We start from the raw sequence: 26956 nt of genomic DNA, 5'->3' as shown, positions 1-26956 counted from the left end.
TTGGTTCTAAAAAAATTGAAAGAGGTGGGGTTCACCACGAAAGAAAGCAAATGTAAGGTTGGGGTTACATCAGTGGACTATTTGGGACACATAATTTCTGAAGAAGGTATTAAGCCTTAAACTGATCTGGTGGAGGCAGTGAGGAGAGCGCCCACGCCAATGTGTAAAGAGGAAGTTCTTTCATTTCTAGGATTAACTGAATATATGGCGAAGTTCATTAGGAACTTTGCTATGATTTCACAACCCCTCAGAGATATCATTAAAAAAAAAAAGAGTTTACTTGGGGTAAAGATCAAGAAATGGCATTCGGAAACATAAAGGAGGCTATCGCTTCCGCTCCACACATAGGCAACTTTAATGTGAACAAGGACACTATCATTTTCACGGATGCAAGTAGCAAGGGTATAGGAGCCATGCTATCACAAAGAGAAAATAATAAAATGAAAGTGGTTGCTTTTGCCTCAAGAACATTATCAACAGCGGAATCCAACTACTCCACAGTAGAAAAGGAGGCGTTGGCAGTGTATTGGGCAATCAAACATTTCAGTTTTTATGTGTGGGGTATGCCTTTTGAAGTATGCACAGATCACAAACCTTTAGTCTATTTGTTTGGCAATAAAGACATGGAGAATATGACACCACGCATTGCAAAATGGGTTCTTGGTCTACAAGGATTTAACTTCAGAATGGTTTTTGTACCGGGACAACAAAACAAAGTTGCTGATTTTCTATCTAGGACTCCTTTAGAAATTCGCGAAGAAGGAGGCACTAGCAAGGAGTGTGTCATGGAAGTTAAGATCCCAGCATTAACAAGAGAGTTATGGGATTTTCACAGTGAGCAAGATGACATCCTCAGCAAAGTAAAGACTTATGTGATCAAAGGGTGGCCCAACAGGTGCAAAGATCTTCCAGGGGACTTGCAACCATTTTGGAATGTACGTAATGATTTGTCTATTGAGGGGAGGTTGCTACTCAAGTCAGGGAAAATTGTTCCTCCTGAGGGTTTAAGAACTGAAATTATCAAGCTCACTCACGAGGGGCACCTGGGTAGGAGTCGATGTAAGGCAAGATTAAGAGCTGATTATTGGTTCCCAGGAATGGATCAGCTTATGGAAGATAAAGTGAAAGACTGCTATCCTTGTGGCATCAGTGACAAGACAAGATGTATTAGGTGCTCCCCACTCATACCTGTAGAAATCCCAAGGTCTCCTTGGGACAAGCTAGGATTTGATATCACAGGCCCCATACATGCTAAAGGTCCTCAGGAGTGGTATACTTTAGTGCTTATTGATTACTTCTCCAATTGGATCACTCACAAATTTGTGAACGTCATCAATACTAAGTCACTTATAGAATTCTTGATTGAGGTGTTTTCAAAGGAGGGTGTCCCCTCCACCATTGTCACGGATAATGGGGTTCAGTTGGTGTCAGAGGAGATGAAGGAGTTCCTAAAAGACATGTCTATTTCCCACTTACGCACTCCGTTGTATTGTCCTAAAGCTAATGGGAAAGTAGAGAGGGCCAATAGGATGTTGAAAGAGTGGATTCAACTAGCCGTCAAGTCAGGGGTTTCGATTGAGCCTGCTATTAGAGACATGTTATGGTCATACCATACTACACCTAGCCTCTCCACGGGTCATACCCCCTTTGAATTGTTGAGAGGAAGGAAAGCAGGTTCAAAGTTGTCTCCCAATTGGTTGTGTCCTAAAGAGAAGGTTGTGGTTAACCCCGAAGAATTCAGGGAAAAAACTGATTCCAGGCAAAAGAAGTACAAAGAGTGGTATGACAGGAAATGGGGGGCAAAGGAAAGGTCTCTCAGTCACGGGCAACGTGTGTATATCAGGAAACCGGAAAGCTTAGGTGGTAAAGGTGGAAAATACTATGAACCAGAGAGAATAAAGGAGGTCAAAAGAAATGTGGTTATCCTGGAGGATGGGAAAAAATGGAGCATGGATCGGGTTGCCTTAGGTGCCAAGGAGGGGGGGCGTAGGGCGGACAACAAGACTCATGTACCAAGCTCCTGGTCCCGGGAAGCTCAAATGAGAAGAGGGTAGCGACAAACAAATGCTCCGAATTGGCATAAAGATTACAGAATGGTGTAATATGTTATATGCTTTGTATCTCTGTCATTGTAACATAGGTTGGTGGGACTTTTGCCATGTGCTTTCTCATGTTTCTCTCCTCCGCTCATCTCTCTCTCCTCTTTTGTGTTTTTAAGGGGAGGAAGATGTGTGGTAACTTAGCCACTTGGTATATTCCTCTTTCCCCCCCACTCCCTGTCGCACATTGCTACAATCCTAGAACCCTGACATGAAGGCAGCCTTGGAATGTTGGACGAGGCTGGCACTTCAGAGGTGTTGAGCTGGCTTCTCTAGCAAGCTGAGGATGCAGCATTCTTTCGTATGAATAAAGAACTTTCAACTTACCTGCCTTGGTTCTTCACTTCAGTCAGCTACAATGGCTGCGATGGCGACACGCTTTTTCAGCGTGCGAGACACTTCCTGGATGATGCGAGATGCTTCCGCTTGATGCGATGCTGCAGCGGCGACACCACTTACGCGATGCGGCGACAACAGCTCCGACGGCGGCACACTTCTCCTTCTTGAGTCGCGCTTCCAGCTCCTTGCAACACGCCCAACAGGCCCAACAACAGCAGCAGGCACTTCCAAAGAACTCTGGGGAGCTGGGGGGTGAAGTCTGTTGTTCCTGAGACTTCAGCAGGAGGCAAGCTCTTTTCCAAGCCCTTGGAGATCCTTTACAAGTTGAGCAAAAGTACACACAAAGTTCCTTTCTCCTCTCTTTGGCAGTAGGCACCCCCTGCAGGCCAATCCCCCAGTTTCAGGGATAGTCTCTCATCAGTTTCTTCTTGGTTCCTCTCCTCAGCAGAGTTTCTTCTTGTTTCCCAAAGTGATCTACATTCTTGGGATCAGGGTCCCAATACTTATACCCCAAAATCCTTTGTCCTCTGAGGGCAGAGGTACCTTTGCCTTGTTGAAACCGGTTCTGGTCAGTCCTGGAGCACTTTGTTTACCTGACTCCTTCTTTCCTTTCAGAGTGCAGGGCAGAGACATCAGACACACCACAGGGGATGGAGCCAGCATTGTGGAGGGAAAGCACAGCCCTATTCAGGTCCCAGGTGCAACTCCTCCCACCCATCTACATAGAGATCTCTCTATTCAGCCCTGTGCTGACTCACCCTGTCTCTGGGAATTTCCCAGTCCTGTCACTCAAACTCCAGACAGGGAATACACAGCCTAGCAGAGGCAGGTTTGAATGGTTAGACAAGAAAATGCCTACTTTCTAAAAGTGGCATTGTCAAACACAGAATGTTAAAACCAACTTCACTAAAAGATGTATTTTATCATTCTGAGTTCAGGCATACTAAATTTGATTGTCTACCATGTTCCCTGAGTCAGTTAGGATTATAAGATGTAATAATCAAACTTCCCATTCTAACCTATGGAGAACAGGTAGCCTTGCAATAGTGAAAAATGAAAATGGCAGTAATTCACTATTAGAACATGCCACACACACAAGGGCATGTCCTACCTTATCCTTACAGTGCACCCTGCCCTTGGGCCTACCATAGGGGTGTCTGATATGAAGAAAAGGGAAGGTTTAGGGACTAGCAAGTGGGTGCACTTGCCCAGTCTGCATGACAGTACTAGACTGCATTCAGGCTCTGCAATTGCAGACCTTAGACACACTGTTACAGGCTGCTTCTGTGGGTGGCACAACCAGTGCTGCAAACCCACCAGCAGCATTTGGATTTACAAGCCCTTTGCACTCCCGGTGCACTGTACTAGGGTCTGACAGGTAAACCAAACCAACAAATCATGGAATCACAATTTCATACATCAATTTACAATAGGGAGAGCATATGAACTTTAGCACTGATCAGTAGTGGTAAAGTGCCCAGAGTCATAAAACAGCCAACAACAGGTCAGAAAAAAATATAGGAGGAAGGCAAAAAGTTCAGGGATGACCCTGCAGAAAGGGCCAAGTCCAACACTTTCCCTAGATATTAAAAAATATATATTAAAATTTTGTGTGGGGGGGGGGTTGTGGTTGTAGGGCAGCAAAATCAGATCTGGGTCACAGATTTATTGACAGATCCGTGCCTTTTTTAAACAATGCAACTGTGTATGGCACAGTGAGCAATTCAAGCTTCGGCTGGGTGCAGGGTAGATCCGGTTTCGGCATTGTAGGGGTATCATACACCATTTACCCATACACAGCTGGTGTGGGGCATGGAAGAATGATCCACAGTACAAAGTGCATGACTGAAAGTTATGCGTCGCTGGATTGGTTAGGGTGAAGTCTGAGCATTAAATGCTACTAGTGGGCCTGTAGCCCTGATTGTGCTATCCACTTAAGTAGCCCTATAAATATGTCAGGCCTGTCATTGCAGAGCCTGTGTGTGCAGTTTTAACTGAGATTTCGACCTGAAAGAATAAAATCTTTTGCAAGGCCCAAACCTTCCTTTTTAATACATGTAAGTCACCCTTAGGGTAGGCCTTGGACAGCCCAGGGTGCAAAATATTTAAAACAGTGCTTGTACTTTTAGGTTTTACATGTCCTAGTAGTGGAGAACTCTTACATTTGTTTTCCATTACTGCAAGGCGTGGCAGATATATACTCATCCTTTGCAGGGAACGTAGGGACAAGATCCAGAGTCTGCAGTGGTGAAGAACCAGCCACTGACCATGATCCCTTCTCTTCCTTTGCTCCCATTACGCAAGATCAAATCAGCAGACTCATCTCTACTACCAGGTCTGGCTCCCCCTTAGACCCCTGTCCTCCCTCAGTGATGGCTAACCTCAGCGAGGTGATCTCTCATCCACTCATGAAAATTTGTAACACCGCATTCCAAACTGGTCGCTATCCAGATCCTTGGAAGAAGGCCGTGATCAAACCTCTTCTGAAGAAACCCTCCATGGACCCCACAGCTCTGGCCAGCTATAGACCAATAGCGTGTCTCCCCTTTCCTGCCAAAATATGCGAATCTCTGATGAATAAACAACTCTCAGAGTTCGTCGATACTTACCAACTTCTCGACGAAACGCAGTTTGGCTTTAGGAAAGGGCATGGAACTGAGACCGCTTTAATAAAGGCCTCAGACGAGATCAGAGCCATTATGGACCAGGGAGGTGCGTCTGTCCTGATCCTTCTGGACTTGTCCACAGCCTTTGACACGGTCGACCATGCTATTCTGGTCGACCGTGTCACAGCCCTGGGGGTAAACGGTACGGCTAGAGATCTTATTTCATCTTTTCTGGCCAACCGTACCCAGACAGTGAAGTTGGGTAACTTCTATTCTCCTGTCTCCACACTCCCCTGTGGAGTCCCACAGGGTTCCTCGCTAAGTCCAACGCTATTTAATATCTATGTAGCAGACTTAGCGAGGGTAATAAAGGCCCATGGGTTGCGACTTACATCTTACGCAGACGACACCCAACTGGTTCTGGCGATCCACAAGGACGGCCCAGCGGTGGCAGCTAATTTTCAAAGGGCCTTGCTTGCTGTCAGTACCTGGATGTCCTCCAATTGTCTGAGGCTTGACTCAGACAAAACCGAGGTCATGACCTTTGGTAAACTCTCCCCGGACTGGTCTTCCACTTGGTGGCCTAACCAGCTGGGCTCTCCACCTGTCCCAGTTGAAAAGGCTAGAAACCTGGGAGTCATTTTTGACAGCAAGCTGTCATTTAACCTTCATGTCAACAAGGTTGTGTCATCTGCGTTCTTTATTCTAAAGAAAATTAGGAAAATACTGCCTTACCTCCCCACCTCAGCTGGGAAGACCCTGGTCTCCACCCTAGTGTTTTCCAAAATCGACTACGGGAATGCCCTCTTCCTTAATACTCAGAAACTCGTTCTATCTAAGTTGCAGTCCATACAGAATGCGGCTGCAAGAATTCTTCTTGACATCCCCCGCCGCCAGCCAACCACTCCAGCCATTCGTCACCTGCATTGGCTAAGAGTAGAGGGCCGTATTAAATTCAAGGCCCTCTGCATCGCCTATAAGGCAGTGCATGGCGTCGGTCCAAAGTTTCTGATTGAAGCGTTCCAGTTGTATAGCCCCAAGAGACAGCTGAGATCCGCCAACACCTACCTGCTTCCGGTACCTCGCACGAGAACGGCAACCTGGGGAGACAGGCGCTTCTTGGTTGCCACACCCAAACTTTGGAACCTTCTGCCACTCACCATAAAAACTGCCCCCAATCTGATGAGCTTTCGTAGGCTCTTAAAGAGATGGTTGTTCAACCAGTAAGCCTGCTGCTCGGTCTCTCTATCCGCCACATGCGCCGAGACACCTTCGGGTATTTTTTTGCGCAATAAAAATCTCAAAAATAAATAAAATAAATAAATAAATATCTCCCATAGTATAACATTAGGATTATCTTATTACATTTTATAAGTGTAATATCCAAATGGGAAGATATGACTGATTCAAGTTTGGTGTCTCTGGAGTCCTAATTTAAAATCCTACACAATGGGAGATTTGTTGTGAGGGAGTAGGCCCTCATTGGCAGAATGGGAGGGAGGATCTGGGCTCAGCCTCACTTACATCTGAATAGGCTGTGTCCTTTCCTCACACAAAGGACTTCTTAACCCCCTGTAGTGAGGCTGGAGACAGGGCAGGAAGGGCAGGACATCTGTGCACGTCAAATGCATTCCTCTAGAATCATCTCCCCATTTCAAAGGCACAACTGTGTATAAAAGAAGGACCTTAGACACCACCACTTCAGTACTCTTCTGGACCTGTGGATACCCTGCCAGGAAGAAGGACTGCTGTGCTGCTTCCAGTGGTAGTGAGGCTTGTCTGCTGAGCAATGCATACCCGAGCAGAACCAATGCATCTCCTTGGCTGAGCAGTGAACCCCCAAGCATATCAGACAAATTGCTGCTGCGTAGATTGAACCAATGCAAAAGACCTGCATCACCGTCGCAGTCCGCATCTTGGGACTGACATATTGCCTTTGGGAGCGTCACTGTGCCACGCGTTTCCTGGAGCAGGTCCTTACATCTCTAATCGACGGCAGCCTCCGCGTTAACACATCACAGCTTCACCGCTCATCTGAATTGCCGCATTGCCGCAGCTGCGCATCGCTACCCCAACACCGGAGTTCGCATTATAAGCTTCTTTGACAGGATCCTCGAGATCGACGTAACAGGACCTCGCACCACAGTCTTGCTGCATTTCGGAACTGACGCATTGCCTCGCCTGCGCAACGCATTTCGAATGCCGAGCCACACAATGCTCCACAGCCATGCTTTATAGTACTTTGTTCAGCAAGCCTAACTGGGTCCCTTTTTGACGGCCCTCGCTCCATTGCGGTCGGCCTGAACTTGTGGTCCAGCGTGACCTGATATCCCCAATAGCGCATTGTGCTTTTTGGCACTAATTCTCCATTTAAACTTTAAAGTTCTATAACTCCAGTTTTTCTCATTGACCTTTTAGTCATTTTGGTCTTGTTTTATTTATTAAATTCAGTTGGTGTGGGATTCTTTTTGTGTGGTGTTATCACTGTTTACCTTTTGATTTGTTTCATAAATACTTTACACACTGCCTCTAAGTTAACCCTGACTGCTCTGTGCCAAGCTACCAGAGGGTGAGCAGAGGTTAATTTAGTGTTTACCCGTACCTTACCCTGACTAGGATTGTGGTTGCTGCTTGACCAGGGATAACTCCCCTGTTAAGCAGTAACCCAATGTCTAACAGGTATTCAATGGGGACATTATCATGACTTAAATGTGCATATGAATGCCTGTGATTCACATCTAGCCATGGTAATAAAAACACCTGGCCCAGATTTACAAATATGTTATGCAAAACTGTTTAGCAATCAGTATTGTTGCTCTACCTTGCATTAAAGAGAGACAGAATTTGTTTTGCAATATCTACTATGTATTGTGCATTTTTCCTCTCCACTAGTGGTGGGCACTTTCTCCTGCCATGTACCAACGCTCACACCCTTGTGCCACAGTGCAATGTATGTGCGTTCTTCAAAGCATAGGTTTTGTACTGAAATAGGACCCTTCCAGTACAAAAACTATCCTTAATAACTTCCCATTTTGTTTGTGTGCTGTACAATGCATCACACGTGCAAAGTTGGAAAAATCGGAGAAATTAAAACATTTGAGGAAGCATAAGGTTTTGGTGCAAATCCAAATCTATCAATGCTTGTAGATAGAGATTTGCATCAAACCCCATGGATGTCTGCATGGAAGCGCCCATGTACCACTCATGGAATGTCTCTTGACGCAAATAATGCAAAGTTATTAATCACTTTGCGTTACTTTGCGATACATTCCAATGCAAATACTGGTTAGTGTTGGATAGTAAATCCCACCCCAACACTTTGCACTGGGTTTGCGTTACAAAAGAGATGCAAACCAGGCGCAAATTGTTAGTAAATCTGGGCCCTGATCTCAAGTTGCATGTCACACATGTTTTAGTGTATACATAACATCAGCTTGCTGATTTAAAAATCTATATGGTAACAACATATGATTAAAAAGCTACTTAAAGCAATCTCTTAATTAGTTAACTTGTTGTCTATCTTTGTATGTATACAAGTGTCCAATATTTTGTGCAGTACAAAGAACTATTTATAAATGCAAGCATTAATATAAGAAACTGTCTCTTTGTGTATTGTCATCCTCATTTTTTATGGATTGATTTTGCGGTTTTCTTTTACTCTGTGCACTGAGACACTACTAATCTGGCCCAAGTGCAGGTGCTCTGACCCCAAACGCATGTCCAAATATAGGCTTCTGCATTGCCTCAAACATTTTCTGCTTTGTCTCAACAAGTCCATGCACATGAATTTGTGGTTTAATAATGTACACTTCATCTTGGTGCTGTCCAGATAAGTAGGTTAATGCAAAGTAGGTTAATGCTCTGTAATTACACTTAGCAGTAGCCGCCAGAACTCTTCTTGGCATGCCTAGACGCTGCCCCACCTCCAGTGCCATTCGCCTGCTACATTGGCTACCAGTGGAGAGACGGGTGGAGTTGAAGTCTCTCTGCTTTGCGTTTAGGATCCTGAATTCCCCTGCCCCTGGCATCTTAGCGAGCCTGCTTTCCACCTACATTCCCACTCGTCATATCCGCTCAGTAGGTCAACCCCTGGTAGTTATCCCCCGGGTAAGGAGGGCTCGTGCCGGTGGGTGCCCCTTTCGCACATGGCAGCTAAGCTTTGGAATGGCCTCCCTGTACATATCCGGAGTCTGGATAACTATCTGGCATTTCGGAAAGCACTGAAGACACATCTTTTCCCTTCTCATTAGTTTTTTTTTTGTAGTCCTCGCCCTTCTGTCTGCCTCTATGTCTATTAATGGCCCACTGGTCTTTTTTCTTTTCCTCGTCATGTTGGGTTCCTTGCTGTCAGCTGCTAGTACTGCTCTTAGCGCCGGGACGCCCCTTTGCTGGGGCAGCTGCGCACTCTACTAGACATCCTAATATAACATAACATAACATAACATAACTTACCTATTAACATGCAGGGCCTGATTCACAAAGGCACTAAGAATTCTGCACACATAGGTATAGGGAGTTCAGAGTTGTAAAACTCCCCACATAGTTTGTGAATACCAAACAGTCGTAAATTTCCACAAAAGTGTATGTTAATCTCTAGGAATCAGGCCTGCATTGTTTACATATTTCTATTGATAAACAACATGATTAGTCAAATGTGTACTTCTGTTTTGACTTGAGAAAATATGTTCATTCCCACTAAAGTTGCGAGAATGATGCAGTAGTGACATCAATTGATATCATCTCACTGTGTGTTGCCTATGATAATTAGCCTCCCACTTAAATTTTAGGACTTGTACTCTGACACAAAATCTTATGGAAACAATTTTAAATGTTCATGCTTTCTACACTCATTTAATTTTAAAGATAAAGAAACGACTCCTCTCCTAGCAGGGCTCTCTTCTTCTTTGATTACTTGCCACTGAAGATTATACTCCCTGTGATTTAGGGCCATGTAAGGCTGGACCACTGGTGCATTAAGGGTCTTGCAACAAATTCTACTTCTGTGTCGCAAATATCCTTCTTTTCAACTTTTGAGTAGTCTTACTTGCATACAGTGATTTGAAAAAGAATGTACGTCTTCTTGGACTTCTCTGGAAATTCACACTTATGTTCATCTAGTTTTCACTAATTCCTAACATGAAACGAAAATAACTGTATGTGAAAGGACACACATGGGATGTTCTAATTTATCAAACAAAAAAATCGCCCACCTTTCAAAAGCCCTGCGTGAAAAAGTAAGTGCCCCTTACTGTTTGCATATGAGCTAAGAAGGTCTTAAGAATCAGGTGCTGCTGAACAAGTGCACATGTTTTCTTCAATGCAACCACCTGCATTAAAAGCAAAAACATTGTCAGTTTGGTCACAAGTGTTTTGATTTGTGGTAACCTATCATCCCTAGGTCAAAATAGGTTTCAAAGAAATTATTGCTGCTGCTTATCATTCTGGGACGGGCTATGATATCATAATCAACCTAAGTGAAGTTACCTCATTCCACAGTGAAACGGATTATTTACATATGGCGAAAGTTCAAGACATTTGACAATCTACTCAGAAGAGGATAAGCCAGGAAATTACACCAACACAGTGGCGGCTCCTCCGCTAAGGCGGAGGACCATCTCGCCACTGCCAGGAGCAGCAAAGAAAGGAAAAAATAAAATGATAATTACGGAATGTTATTATCATATTATTTTTTCCTCCTGCTGCAGCAGTGCGTGAGTGGGGGAGGGAGTGCAGGGGAGGAGTGGTAGAACACTCCTGTGTGCAGTGACTGTTTGGTCAGCCCTCTCGGCCACCCATAACAGTCATGCACACTTCCCTGTTCTGCATTACAGCCTGCATGGAGAATGATAGTCATGACACTAAACGTCTTCGCACCTTCTAGCATGACCAGTGTTTTAAAGATATTAGGCAGAGGTTGCCTGTCCACCCATATAAACTTTAGGTCTTGCAGGTCTACACACATTTTAATGTGCTTACCTCCATCCTTATGTGTGAAAAAACAGATGCACGCTGTTCTGGAGACTCAAGTTCTTCAATGGCCCCTTCATTGATTAACCTCTGTAATTCTTCCTTGAATGGATCTAATATGAGATAAGGCATGCTTCTCACCATGTAAATTACCGGCACCGCATTCTTGAAGTTATTTTGTGCTTGAATTATTTTTTTACTAGGCCCAACATACTTGTTAAACCACATCTACATCATCACCCTAAATTTGTTACAAGCATAACTTCATAAAAAGCATTAGATTAAGTCTAATACCCATGTACCCTTGCTTTCACCAACCCAAGAAATTGTCTCCATGTTTGGCTACACAGAATTTTCCTGTAGTCTCCCGGTCACGAAAGTGGGTTGGCATACCAGAATTCCCAAGGACATCTATTCTAGTTCCTCTGTAACTCATTGAGTTTATGTCCTGTGGAAGTAATCTTATTTTATCCTCACCAAAATGTTCTTCTCAATTCCTGTTTACCACAATAGTGTATGGAGAACCTGAATCTGCTAACACCTTGATTTTTCTCTCATAAAGAACAACCAAACATTCTGGCATAAGTATGGGATCATTGTCAACACTTCCATCGTCTTTTACATTAGAAGTTATTTTTTCCAATCGCAGCAACTTTATCAATGCTGTAGATGTTTTCACCTCTGCATACACTGACAAAGTGCCTCCCTTTTTTCACGCTTCAAGCAGGTCAAATTCTTCACATAACACCCAGGACTATTTGAGAGATGCTCCACATTCCCACATTTGTAGCACTTCAATTGGGAATCTTTGGCATAAGGGACACCCTTACTTTTTGTAAACGTTCAACATTCAAATCCGGTCTCACAGCCTCTCTTTTTGCTTTTGAAACAACATTCACACTTTCTCCATGGCTCCATCAACCAATTCAATTAGTTCATCATATCCTCAACTATCAATATAGCCTCTTCAAGATCTGGATCCATAATGAATGAGTTAGTAAGATCATCAAACTCACATAAACGTTTTAAGGTTTTCAGTGAGGCAACATAATTGCCAACACTCTCAGTTTTTCCTTGAATTCCAGGTGATAAATATATGACATTCAAGAACCACGTTTATGCGAGCACCAAAATGTTTGTCAAGCGTAAGTAATGACATGGTGTGTATATATTTTCTTATTTGCCCTCAGCATTGTCAGAAGGTATTGTATGTAAACTCTCATAAAAAATTCTACTCTCAACCCCCAAGTTGTGCAAAACCCAGCTTGTTTTCTTGTAGGAGAGAATGTTTTACCCCTATCACAGGTAAATAGGACCAAAGAAGTCTCTCCCATTGCTTCCAAGGATAAGCTGGTTCTCCTCTGTCACAAGTAAAAGTTGGTAATTACAACATGCTCACTGCTGCCATGTTGTAATGTCCAGGTAAGATAAAATAAATGCTACACAATGAAGAAAGTCAACCGATCACAAATGTTTTAGGCAGAAGTATTGACCTAGACAGCAACTTATTTGATATTACAGAACTGTCTGCATAGATTGCTGCATCAGCTAGAACTGTTATAAACTAGAAAAAATTAAAATTGGTAGAAGGAACACATACTTTTCCGTCGTTACACACTGTTTCACAATTAGCATGCCATTTGCTGTGAACTGTTGAAGAGATATGGGACACCTCTGTGTGCGTCGTTACACACTGTCCCACAAAACCATTTTGTATAGTTCACAGCAAGAAATGCTCCAAGTGCCACAGACCACATAAACAACACTCTGTGGATTTAGAGTAGGCATCCACTCAATCCAAGATGGCCACAGACTGCATAAGTTTCATGCGTTCCGTGAAGATGTAGACATGTGAAAGATGCATCCTCACACAGGTCACCTGCAGCGTATTCCAGGTCTCACAGCATTTGCATCCAGCCAAAGTGTCGCCCCCCACTGCCAGCTGCCTCAAAATGGCAGGAAAGGAAAAATAAAACGAAAGTAAACATATTTTATTATTGTGTTATTTTTCCTTTCCTGTCAAGTCTTCAGTGGCACAGTGGCACTGCCATGGGGGATGACATGTGCAGGAGGAGTGGTAGTGCACTGTGATCAGTGAACATGACTGTTTGGCTGGCTGTATCAGGCCGGCCAAACCATCGTGCACACTGAAGCTCTCTCCGAACCAGCTCCATTGCCAGGTTGGAGAGAACATGCACAGGCTCCCAATCGCCCTGGGAGCACAAATCCAGAGTGCTCAGGCCAATCCTGACGCTTCTCGCATGGCGTGAGAACAGTATCAGGATTGGCCACAGTAGAGTCTGGTAGCCTGTATTTGCGAGAAGAGGAGCAGAAGAGCGTGACGCAGCAGGCTGCAGGTAAGGTTTTTTTAGTATTTTTTTTTATTTTGTCTTCCCTGACCCCTTGCCCCTTCCCACCCCGCAGCTCCACTACTGGATACATTTCCCCACAAAACGCTTGAGGAAACTTCCAGGGCTCACAACTCCTTTCATATAACAGAACATTGACAGCTCACACAATGTTAACTTAAAATGTTCTGAAATACATATAAATCTGGGCATTGGAGGGCAAGACAAAACTCGCCCATCGGAGTGAAAAAAACAATACTAATCTGGTTGGCTTTCAAGTAAACACCACCGGTCCAAGTAATTTGTGGGTTTATTCTTGGTTTTAATTTGGCTGGTGAATTGTCGGTTCCTTGAAAAATCTCCTCATCAGCTTTAAACTGTTAACCCAATAAGGAGCAAGCATGTTAAAGGAGTAAAACAGTTTCTTTATTTCAGTCCAAGATTTCATCAACCAACAAACAGGGTGGCTCACATCTCCAAATGACCAAAAAATCATCACCAGAATTGCAAGCAGCATATTAAATGACACCAGCCACATCGCAGCAAGGCTGCTTCAGCAATAAAAGTCTTAACACCATAACAGTATGTTATATTTTTGTTCAGAAAAAAAGGACCCACCAGCTATTGAGTTTTTGTCTGGGGTCTCTGTTGTAGAAGGTTCACCAGTGGACCTTATGACAGATAATGTTGTTCAATTTGTATCTGATAGAATGGAAATGTTTTTGAAGAAAAGAAATATCAAACATTACACTGTTTTCTTATATAGCTCTCAATCCAAAAGTGTCATTGAGAGAGTTAATAAATTACTGAAGGAGTGTATATAGTCAACAGTAACTTTTGGTTTCAATGTAATTTAATGCCTAAGGTGAAAGGTTTGGGCATATCATAACACAGCTCAACGGGTGTTTCCCAGGATAAGTCTTAGACAGATTTTGTCCCTGAGTGGTTGCGTAATAAATGTCAAAGTTATAGTTTTACACACATGAGTGCGTGGACCACAATAATATTTTGTCTAAGTTTAAGGTTCCACAAGACAAAATGAAATACCATTGTGACAAGGTATATAAGTTATTCAAAACAAATCTGAATGTGGGTTCTTGGGTAATTTAAAAAATATGAGTTCAATGAAATTAAAAACTGATTTTAGCTTTATTACTCCAAACAAAATCATTCAGGTCAGCCACAACTCTGCTACACTAGCAAATGGTGGATGAGGCAAAACCTAATTTAGTATTGATTAATGAATTTCAGAAAACTTATATTGAAAACACATTGTATGCAACTGGTGACCTTTTTTCACAGACAGATAATTCATCTGGGTTGCTGTAATAAATATAATTTCTCGGAATTTAATCTTTCACTATACCAAGTGGCCCCAGGACCATTACACTCCATATTGCCTCAGTTGATACAACAGGTATAGAGGAGATCAGCTTGTGGGTTGAAAGTGAGGCTAGTGAGAATGAAAACGGTGATGTGATCCCTTGATGCGTCCGTGTTTACAAGAAACGAACATACATATACAATTTTGAAATTGATTGTGTAATAGTAAGATTACGTTCTTATTCTATCCTTTATTTGTTTTTGTTTTATAAGTGGGGAACAATGCCATGCCTATATTTATTTCAATAGAGAAAAGGACATGTTTTATTCTTAAATGTACTAATAATACATGTATTGATTTATTTTACTTATTCACTATATGGGGATTTACCTCCCTCGTGGACTTACCTCATTCATTCTTCTGGTCAGTTTCTATGTTCTGTTTCTAGATTTCAACTAATGTCAATTGGAGATTTGGATTCATGCAGGCAGGAGGCTGGGTGGTGGACTCCATGCTTGTGCTTATCTTTGGATGTAAACTTCATCTGGCAAACTAACCTACTGCTCCATGGTGTCCATTGTGGAACTTGGGGGTGGATCCCAACAGGGAAATCATTTGTGACAGCTTTGAAATGCTTTTGGGTGCTTTGACTGAGCTATGGCATTTATCTTCCAACACAGACATTTAATTCTCCTAGAGGTTATACATGGGTGCATTTATTGTGTTTCAACATTTCTGGTTTGTCCGAAATACACAAATGAAATGTGTTTTATTTGTTTTTTTTAGGTATGTGTATGCATGTTCTCTTTTTGACAACTCTATCTCTGTTTTTGAAAAACACGCCAACTGGTCCTTATCTCCAGTGAAGGTAGGAGCATGATTTCAGACTTTCTCTTTGTGTTTGAAGATGCATGCTTATCTTTGAAAGGTTTTAAATATTACTAATATCCACAAAGAATAAATAAAAAATTAAGGTCATATGTACATCAAACTATATGCTGTTTCCTGTTTCATAATTTCTTGGAAATGACTTTACAGACAAGCATACACAATAGAGAACCTTAACTTTGTCTAGTGCTTAATAACATATTTATCTCCTTTCTGAGTTACTCTGTTTTCCCCACCCAGCACAATAATTGTATAATATCAAACGGTTTCTGAGTTTGATGCTTAACTCAGTTAAAGGAGAATTGAATCCTCCCACACTCTCAAGTCGAAGCAAATCAGATGTTAATATAGTGCCACTAACCCGAGCATCATGGTACTGCATGAATGTAGGAGCACCAGTGAATTATTTAAACAGAAAAGTCTTTAAAGTTCTCTTGCTAAAGATTTCTCCCTATTTTGGTAAGCCAGTAGTGACAACACACCTCAACCTTTTCTCCTAATTAAAAGAGCAAAGTTCAAATTTGCTTACATGTATTCACTTAATTCAGCTTATATTTAAGTGAAATGATTTTAAGTTTAGTAGTTCATGTGCTTAACAGTCCCTATATTCAAAAAGGTATCTAAAGGTGGAAGAGCATTCTTGGTCTTGGGTCCTTCACCCTTCCCATCCATATCTGGTGGGCTTCCTACCTTGACACTTTCCAGAATGCTGTCCAATTGTTTCTGTTCTAAGGATTTCATTATTGGTGATTACGGACCCCCTTCGAGTGGTAGGGTGTGCCTCCTAAATAGTATGATAGACAGATTGGGAAAGAAATAGGCAGACAGATAGACCGACAGATAGACCGATAGATAGACCGATAGATAGACCAATAGATAGACCAATAGATAGATAGATAGATAGTCAGATACATCTGCTCCCAGAGCTCAGCTCCCTCTCTTATCACTTGTCGAGTCTTTCTTTGTTTTGGACACTATACAGTGCCACACTGCACTTCGACTACCTTCACACTATGCAAGTACAACATAAGTAGATACACTCATCACAAATATTGGTCAGAAGGATATTCTGCACACCCTTTGGGCACCTTGAATTTGAACTAGCTTCAGTTTTGAATACAGGTTTAACTACAATTCAGGCTAGAACTGCAAAAAGCAACAACTGATTTCATACTCTAAGAAGACAAAGCTTCCTGCAAGGCCGTAAGAACTATCACAAATCATGTTTTAACTGGTTTCTGGTACATGTATACAACCTACACGCACAATGGATTTAGATCTCACTATGCATCGCCTGGCAAAATCTCCTTTGTATGGGTTAGGGGCCTTTATTAAATTCAGCAAAACTGTCCAAATATACATTTCTGTTTCCTCCTCCTGCAACCAATCTAAAATGGAGCATATTTGTGAAGATTGATGACTTATGGTGAAAGGCTGCCGGGCGGTATTTAATTGTTAGCAGCAACTTTTTAACCTACATTGAACTGTGTATTTTACTCGCCTTAGCCTGTGTTAATTCATTGTCAACTCGCATCATTTTAAAATACTTTTAAGGCCACACTACGCAATCGATTTTATTTACTTTGTACTTGGAGGCTGCACCTGGTTCCCCCGCCCCGGTCCATCACGGCTGAGTGCCGATTGTGTGGAAGGCGGGGCAGGCAGCACCAGTGATTGGAGGGAGACACTTCCGGTCTGGAGGGGGTGAGGCAAGCTCTCGCGCCTGCGCCTACTTAGGGCCGATGTGTCAGCGTTCGCGCAGCGGAACCCTGAAAGGCTGCCGGGCGGTATTTAATTGTTAGAAGCAACTTTTTAACCTACATTGAACTGTGTATTTTACTCGTCTTAGCCTGTGTTAATTCATTGTCAACTCGCATCATTTTAAAATACTTTTAAGGCCACACTACGCAATCGATTTTATTTACCTTGTACTTGGAGGCTGAACCTGGTTCCCCCGCCCCGGTCCATCACGGCTGAGTGCCGATTGTGTGGAGGGCGGGGCAGGCAGCACCAGTGATTGGAGGGAGACACTTCCGGTCCGGAGGGGGTGAGGCAAGCTCTCGCGCCTGCGCCTACTTAGGGCCGATGTGTCAGCGTTCGCGCAGCGGAACCCTGAAAGGCTGCCGGGCGGTATTTAATTGTTAGCAGCAACTTTTTAACCTACATTGAACTGTGTGTTTTACTCGTCTTAGCCTGTGTTAATTCATTGTCAACTCGCATCATTTTAAAATACTTTTAAGGCCACACTACGCAATCGATTTTATTTACCTTGTACTTGGAGGCTGCCCCTGGTTCCTCCGCCCCGGTCCATCATGGCTGAGTGCCGATTGTGTGGAGGGCGGGGCAGGAAGCACCAGTGATTGAAGGGAGACACTTCCGGTCCGGAGGGGGTGAGGCAAGCTCTCGCGCCTGCGCCTACTTAGGGCCGATGTGTCAGCGTTCGCGCAGCGGACGCGCCTTAGGCGCGCCGAAGGCGCGCCTAAGGCAAGCCCGTCTGCGCCCGTCCGCGCCCGACCGGGACCAGGGGCCATGACCCCTACACCCACTAACCCTACGGAGAACACTACTAGACCAAAAATCCAGTACTTAAGGGAATCCCTGCTAGCGCTATCACCCATCCAGACAAATGGGAACAAAATGCCATGTAGGAAGGCCTGTCCAGGAAACACGGAAGGACCGTTTTCCTGTCATGGCTGTAAGTGGCAGAGTCTAATGCCCCAAGGCCACTCCTATATTGAGACAGACGATCCGCACACCATAAGATGCTTATACTTCAATGCCAGGTCAATACCCAAACATACCATCGACATTTGGGATACCCTAAATGAGAGAAATCCCAATCTGGTTTTTGTAACCGAGACATGGCTGGGGGATAAGAATCTCCCTGATATTGCCAACGCCCTGCCCCCTAAATACAAAATTCTCAAACAAGATAGGCAGGGACGGAGGGGAGGTGGGATGGCCATTATATTTAAGGACCACCTCACCTGTCTCCAGCCTGAAGTAGTGCTTACGGGAGAGCATGAAATACTACCATTCCAGGTATCTAGAAATAACCACATACTGCTCGGGGGAGCAGTAATTTACAACCCTCCAGGCTATCAAACTGACCTGAGTGCTAAACTTTTTACTCAACTTTTTCCATTATGCCTGAAATACAAACACTACTTAGTCATAGGAGATTTTAATGTGCACTTCGAGGAAGCACATAGCATTACTGCCAGGCATTTGGAAAGAGATATACAGATCCTCAAGCTCAAGCAATGTATTGCAGGCCCCACACATAACGCTGGGCACACTTTAGATCTGCTATTCTCCAATATAGAATCAACAAGGATCCAAGAGATTATCCCTGTATCCTGGACAGATCACTCGCTTGTATCTTTCACTTTTAATCTGCCGACGAATGCCACCAAACTCATTAAAACTGCACGAGTGGCAAACAGAGCCTGGAAATTAGTTACCCAGGACCGGTTCCAAGTCCACTTCTCCCCAGACAATATAGCTACCCTAGAAGATCTTTCAGCAAATACAGAAGCTATTCGACTCGAAGCTGAAATTTCTAAGACTCTAGATACTCTTGCACCCAAACTCACGTTCCAGGCCAGAAACAAGTCTCTTTCTGAAAAGTGGTATTCACAGGATCTTAAGACACTGAAAAGGAAGTGTAAATCACTAGAACACTCCTGGAGAATGTCGAAATTAGAATCAGACAGAAAAAAATATAGGACTGAGTTAAGGATATACAATAACACCATTAAAGCAGCAAAGAAGACCTACTTCTCCACCCGGATAAAAGAAAACTGTAACTCGGCCAAGGAACTTTTTAGAATTGTGAAGGAGCTTTGCAAACCAGCCAGTCTGTCTCAAACCCTGCCTCCTTCTGTGGAAAATTGTAAGAAGATTAGCGAGTTCTTCTCAAATAAGATCAGTACAATCTATTCATCATTTACCAACGATCCCTCCCTACCCCAATCCAACTGGGAATATCTACCTCCATATCCAGTCGGCGTGACACACATGGGCAACTTCGCCACTTTTACAGAACTAGAGGTTGGAAAAGTTATGGCGGAAGTAAAATCAAGATCCCCCTTAGATCCATGCCCCAATTATATATTTTCTCAGATCACCCCGACAATATGCCCCTATGTTACTCATCTCCTTAATAGATCACTGGATACAACCGTATTCCCAGAAATATGGAAACAGGCTGTAGTGACCCCCCTGCTAAAGAAAGCTGGAACAAACGTTCATAATCCTGAAAATTATCGACCTATCTCCCAGCTCCCATACCTCTCTAAGGTTCTGGAGAAACTAGTAAACAGACAACTGGCCAACTACCTGGAGACTAATGAACACCTAGACTGTTCTCAAACTGGCTTTAGAGCCACCAACACCACAGAGACCACCCTCTTAGCGGTCCTTGACGACATAAGATCATCGACGGATCAGGGTAAAGCTGTTGCCCTGATCCTACTGGACTTGTCGGCGGCGTTCGACACAGTATCACATGACCTTTTGCTAAAAATCCTTTATGAAAAGGGTATCCATGCCAATGCCCTCCAATGGCTCAACTCTTTTCTCAAAAACAGAACCCAGATGGTACAAATGGGTCAGTTCTTCTCAAGAAAAAAAGACATCAGCTGTGGTTTCCCCCAGGGAGCTTCCCTAAGCCCGACACTTTTCAATGCCTATGTTTCATCCTTGGCATTGATTAGTAGGAAATGGGGACTTAATATCTGCTCTTATGCAGACGATACACAGCTGATGATTACCATAGAAGACAGACATGAAGACACCAAGGTCAAGCTAAACAATTGCCTTTCAGAGATGGCAACATGGATGACCAAACACTGTCTCAAATTAAACGCAGGGAAATCAGAGATACTACTCTTTGGTGGAGCACATTTAATCTGGGACCCAACCTGGTGGCCACAATCCTTGGGAGTGGCCCCAGCGCCCAAACAGTGCGCAAAAAACGTAGGTATAACCATTGACAACACTCTGTCCATGCAGGACCATGTGCGGGCCCTGTGTGGAAGAGGTTTTGCTATCCTAAAACTCCTAAGAAGGCTGTTCCCTTGGATCCCGCTAGAATGCAGAAGGATATTCACACAGGCATTGCTTACTAGCAGATTGGACTACGGCAATGCCCTGTATGTGGGCATGGCAGATTACCTCTTCTCACGCTTACAGGTGCTGCAAAACGCGGCTGCTAGGCTTGTTTGCAATAAAGGTAGATTCAGCTCTGCGTCCGCATGCATGAAAGAACTCCACTGGCTACCCATGCGCCAAAGAGCACGGTTCAAACTGTTGAGTCATGCGCATAGGGCACTGCACAACGTCGGACCTAAAACCCTTCAGAATAAAATTGAATTCTATGTCCCCACAAGATGCCTGAGATCAAGACACCAAGCATTAGCAAGACCCAAGCGCATAAAAAGAGTTAGAGCCGGTGGTCGGTCATTCTCTTACCTGGCAGCTAAACACTGGAATGAACTTCCTCTGTATCTGCGCCTCTCCGAAAATTATATGTCGTTCAGGAAGCAGTTAAAATCGCACCTTTTTCCAAGGCCATAGGGACAAGTAGCTGAAGACCCCCAATACAACTTATCATATGTTCTGCTAAACAGCGCCGTGATATCCGTCAGGATGAATGTCGCGCTTTACAAGTACAAATACAAATACAAATCTAACATTATTCAACACTTTGCAATTGAGGGGAAAGTGGAATATTGTCCAACAAACACAATACAAAACAAGTGAAGTATCAAATGGTCTTCAGTGGTGAAAAGGGCAAGAGCTATAATTATAGGCGACCTTCTGATGACGTATGCAGAGTAGGGGTGGGCAAAACCTGAGGAGTTTTTCTCTGTGGAATTCCCCTGAGCTACCTAAAAACTCAGCAAGATTCTGGGGAGTTCCATGAGGGAGGAGAATATGGCAAGTTGTGCTGCCCATGCTGATTTTTAGAGCCCGGAGCTTGTTCCACGCTATAAAATCAGAATGAACAGTACCACACTGCACACAAGAGGGTGCTGCTTCTTTCTGCCTCTCAGGTAGATTTTCTGCTCGAGCAGCAGCTTTCTCAACACGAACGGTAGCGACATGCCGCAACCGCCTGCGCTGAGAAATCTCACCAGGAGGCATTCTGGTGCTCGAAATTTGCGCCCGGGGAGGTAAATTTTCGCTTGTGCTCCCCAACTTAACGTTGACAAGACATGCGCAAGGAAAAACTCCACCTCGTGGTGGATGGCGAAGTTTTGCTGAAACTCCACAGTCCAAGCAGAGCGTGGAGTAGGCAAAACTCCTCGAACTCCGTTGGCAGAGCAGAATTGTTCGCACACCTCTAATACAGATATAAATCGAAAAACTCTTTTGGAGGAATATGGAAAATTGATATGCGCTATTAGACAATATGCCTCTGCACCGATAAATGAAGGAATCTGTGCAAAGGAGAGAGTGCAGTCACAAAAAGAGAAAGCAAAAGGGCAGATGAACAAGAATATAATAGAGGCTTTCAGATAATAAATAGAGAACATTTAATACCACAACATAGAAAGGACTACGGGAAAATACTTATAGCGATCGCTTGGACAGATAAAAAGAAAGCATAGTCTAATGTGATTATTGCTCTCAGAATCAGAAAAATCCAGCCCTCCTGAGACATTGTGAGCAAAATACTGGGGGGGGGGGTCAGAAGAAAATTCAAGCCCCTCCAGTTGCAGAAGAGGAATGGCGTAACTAAATGGCAGAGTTTTATGTCTCAAAAAACTAGAACATTAACAACCAAAGCCCATTGCTGAATATTTAAAATTTAGAGTGTCCTACCAATCAATCTGATCTGGATGTGTTATTAGTATCTGTTAATGAAATTGAGTTCATTATCAAAAGCTTCAGAAAATGACATGCCCAAGGTCCAGATGGGTTCTGTGTGGATATATTAAAGTCATCACCAGAGTGAATGAGCTCTAATCGTAACCCTATTCTTTGCATCTGTCATTAAGGGTCATGATACTCCAAAGTCTTGGAAGGGCAGCGTAAGGGTCCCTATCCCTAGACAAATGTGTTAGAAAATAAGCACATTTACCTATGAACCCACTGGATATTGGGAAAGGCTACTCAAGAGTGGATGGTTGTTTTGCAATAAAATTGTTTGTTGGGGAATACACAGTTAATAGGAAGGTACCTCTTTATTTAGCGTATATTGATTTAGTCCTGTTACTTGTCGAGAGACAACAGGATAGTTAGAATTAAATTAAATTAAAAAAAAAAAAACACTGTGCGCGCCGCATCGCCGAGTTTCCTGATTCACCGGTCTTACCTGTGCCGGACGCAACTGCACACAACACAGCAAATAAATACTGCTCCCTGTTTTCAGATAGCTTCAGATTTGCCAAATACAGGAACTGATAATATCAGTGCAGAAATGTGATAACATAAGACTATTATCTACTAGATTCATTTTTAGGTCAAGCCTGAACCAGCTCGCAAGTGCTGCTCTGGCGATCTGTTGTAGGTAGAGTACGGAGGAGAAGCCCTGCCCATATTTTTCATTGGCTTGTGTCTTTGTCCTTTGTAAATGCTGGCGTTTGATTCCTTAATAGGCTTGTTATTCCCTCCTTAGTATGGCCATGTCATCATGTGTATCCTCCAATGGCTACTGACCCCTTTACTTGGTTGTTACACTGTAATCATACTTACTAATTAATGGCAGCTGCGCGTCTTGTTGCGCACGGCTCACCCAACTTGTTTTTTGATTTTATTTTTTTCACATGCTAAATAATGACAGCCGCAAGACCTATTGCTGTGCATTGCAGGGGAGTGTGTGGGCAGCTGAAGTCGGTTGCGCAGTAACTAAAGGCACAGAAGTTTATTTGTACGCTTGCTGCAGCGGAAACCTTTAGTTAAAAACACGCTCTAAATCAGCAGTATATTAACAGGAAAATGTGAGCCGGAGTGCTAGGTGTGCAGAGACGTTTTAATGCATGGGCAAAGTGGGCTCTGGCCCAGGGCCCCAGCCTTTCAGGGGGCCCACTGACAGAGTCAGCTCCGTTCTCCAGAGTTTTGCCCTAATGACCTTGATTATTTCTTAAACAGATTGTTTTAATTACTGTTTTCCTTTAATTTATGTTTTATGTGCCTGTGTGAGAGTCTAGTACAGCCATTTTGCTGAGAAATGTTGTGTTTATGTTTCATGCAATATACAGAAAAAAAGTTTCTTTTAGATCAAAACAAGGCCTAACATATAAGAAATGGGAGGGCGTCACAGAGATTATTTGCAGTAGTAGTGGTGAGCTGCTGCTGTGTTACAATATTGAATATTAGATGTAAACACATTTATGGCCTTATTTATGAGAAGTGATGCATCGCTGTGTGAAAACGGGGATGCGTCACTTCTTAGTGCACCCTCCTTGCGACATGACGGATGCGTCATATTTACTGTATGTCGCATCATGTCGCAAGGAGTTACAGATATGTCAGTATTTCTGGCGTATCTGTAGGCGCAAAAGTGATGCATTGCTGGGGAGTGTCTGAAAATAGACGCAAGTCCAGCAATGTGTCCTTTCACATGGGGCAAGCCCCATGTGAAAGGGCCTGCATCAGTCTTACACCTGCTGTGAGGCAGGTGTAAGATATTGACGCAATGGCCTCCCTGAGTTCTCATAGATTTCAATGTGCCACTTCTATGAGGCTTTTTGCGGGGGAACACCCACCCTGCATACATTATACCTGGCGCAGGTATAATGTGCTGCAGGGGTTTACAAAGTGACGCATCTGCCTAGATGCGTCACTTTGTAAATAGGGCGCAACATGGCACATTTCTTTCGCTGCCGGTGCGTCACAAAAAGTGACGCACCGGCGGCATAAAAGTGAAACAACCTCATAATTAAGGCCCTTAGAATTTGGACGAGTGTTCCTTTGCACTGTCAGGGACCTAATGAAATTAAATGAAATAATGTATTTAATAAAGCGTGCAGCCACTCAGACTAGAGTGTCCTGGCACATGACAGCGGGAGGAAAACATGCGTAAAAGACCCATCAGTTATTAAAAAGCCAGGTTTTTAAGTTATTCCTGAAAGAGAGTAGGTCTGTGTTTAGTCTCAGAGACTCAGGGAGTCTATTCCACAATTTTGCACCTAGAAAGCAGAGGGATCTGCCTCGAGTGCGGGCATAGCATATTTTAGGAACGATGGCCAGGTAGGCATTGGAAGATCTTAGGGGTCTAGATGTTGTGCAGTGATTAACGTGCTTATTTAGGTAGCCGGCTCCTAAGCTGTGGAAAGCTTTAAAGAAGATGGTCATCGCTTTGAAGTTGATATGTTCTTTTATGCGGAGCCAGTGTAGAGACTTAAGAATAGGGTTCATACTAGATCTGGGTTTAGGTCTCAGGATGGTTCTGGCCGCCGCGTTTTGTACTACTTGTAGGCGCTGGATAAGGGCTTTGGGAAGACTGAGGTACAAGCTGTTGACATAGTCAAGCTTTGAAGTCACCGGAGCCTGCACCACGATCTTTCTTCTCTCATGCGGTAACAGTGGCAGGATTTTTTTTTAGCATCCGGTGTATGCCAAAGCAAGCTTTGGATTGGAAAGCGCATGGAGAGTGTCTTGTCTATGACAATTCATACGTTTTTGACTTTCTCCTTTTCCGCGGGCGGGGGCAGCAGATCTTTTGGCCACCAAGAGCTCCAGTCAGGCGTTTCTGGATTACCAAAGAAAATAACTTCAGTTTTGTCAGGATTGCACTTTAGCTGATTGATCTTAAGCCACTTAGAATCCTTTGTGAGGCAAGACCTAATCATTGCACCGTCAAAGTCAGTTCCATTTTCACATGTAAAAATCAGCTGAGTGTCATCAGCATAGGAACCAATTTTGGCGCCCTCTTCCTCTACCAGAAATGCAAGGGGGATAGATATATATTAACCTCTTTAGTGCCCATGACGAGATAGTCTCGTCATGGAGCACGGTTGCGCTGTGCCCATGACGAGACTATCTCGTCATGAACCCCGCCCGCTAATGCAACGCCCGGCACAGGGCGGGGAAAGGGCGGGGCACTGAAGGGGTTAAAAAGGGTAGGACTGAGAATGGAGCCCTGAGGGACACCTACATTCATGGCCGGAACCGGGGATGAGAAAGGTGGGAGCCAGATGTCCTGAGATCTATTTGCGAAGAAGGATGACATCCGTGTTAAGGCGCCCCCCCAGGTCGATGTTAGCAAGTCTCTCCAAGAGCCTCTCATGTGGGACCGTATTGAAGGCCGCCGACAGATCGAGCACTATCAGAACAGCCTTGCCTCCCTGGTCCAGCTTACCCTTGAGAAATTCAGTCACATCCAGGAGAGCGGACTCCGTACTGTAGTTAGCCCTAAAACCAGATTGGGACTCATGAAGGAGCTTCCCTTCATCAATGTGTTTTTGGAGGGCATTGTTTACATGCTTTTCTAATACTTTGGAGAGGGCAGGAAGAAGGGAGATTGGCCTGTAGTTGGCAGGCTCCGTCAGTTTGGCGTTAGCCTTTTTTATCAGTGGAAGAATCTTAGCATTCTTCCATAATTTCGGCATGTTGCCTGAAGAGAGGGAAGCATTAAAGAGCTGGGTTACCGTGGGGTTTATGGTGGGAGCTAATAGGTTCAGGATATTCGCTGGACATGGGTAGGTAGGAGAGCCAGACTTAATGTTTTAGAGAAAGGTCAGTGACTCTTCAAGCTAAAACTCAGTGACTCTTCAAGCTAAAACTCAGGGAAAACTAGTAAAGAGGGAGGATCCATGAGGTGAAATTTGCTATTGGAACTACGGTATAAGGTCAGTTCTTCCTCTGAGATGTTACTGAAGGCTTGTTGGATCACGGAGATCTTTTTGTGGAAGAATTGAGCTATTTGCTTAGACCATTCTTCCATACATGGCCCTTCCTTTGTGCCTGCTTTTAACTATGCTAAAGATTTCCTTACTCTTATTTTGGGCATTTTCTATTTTGGTTTGAAAGACGTTTTTCTTGGCTGCCTTCACAAGAATGTAATGAGATTTTAAGGTGTCTTTATACACCTTACTGTCCTCAGGTAGATAGGATTTACGCCATTTCCGTTCCATTTTTCTACAATTCTTTTTCTAGATCTGAGGGACCCGTTAAACCATGGAACTGGTGAGGCCGACCTCTTTGAGGAGCGGGAAACAATCGGTACCACTGTACCAATGTTAGTACGGAGCCATGAGTCTATTGAGAGGGTGTCCGAGTCGGGGCAGCCAGACAGCTCCGGTGAGGAACAACCGAGGGCATCTGCTAACATTGGGATGGATATTTTATGGAACATCCTGTGATTAGGGACCCTCTGCCCTGTGTTAGTCCAAGGGGCTGTGGCAGAGATGGGAATGACACATTTTAATAGGA

The 26956-nt window shown here is 43.8% G+C and overlaps 1 protein-coding gene across 1 annotated transcript in view; it reads left to right on the top strand.

The window, feature by feature from the left end:
- Positions 1-26956, top strand: part of LOC146789239 (serum paraoxonase/arylesterase 2-like) — a 375480-nt gene that overhangs the window by 272992 nt on the left and 75532 nt on the right. The window contains exon 7 of the mRNA XM_085630859.1: positions 15470-15551. Within this exon, the coding sequence (XP_085486985.1) occupies positions 15470-15551 (82 nt within the window). The remainder of the gene's footprint in view (positions 1-15469; positions 15552-26956) is intronic.

The sequence above is a fragment of the Triturus cristatus genome, chromosome 10 (assembly GCF_964204655.1).
Source record: "Triturus cristatus chromosome 10, aTriCri1.1, whole genome shotgun sequence".
In the NCBI taxonomy this organism is placed as follows: domain Eukaryota; kingdom Metazoa; phylum Chordata; class Amphibia; order Caudata; family Salamandridae; genus Triturus; species Triturus cristatus.
The sequence above is the reverse complement of the archived record's forward strand: the minus strand, read 5'-3'. Positions and strand labels throughout refer to the sequence as shown.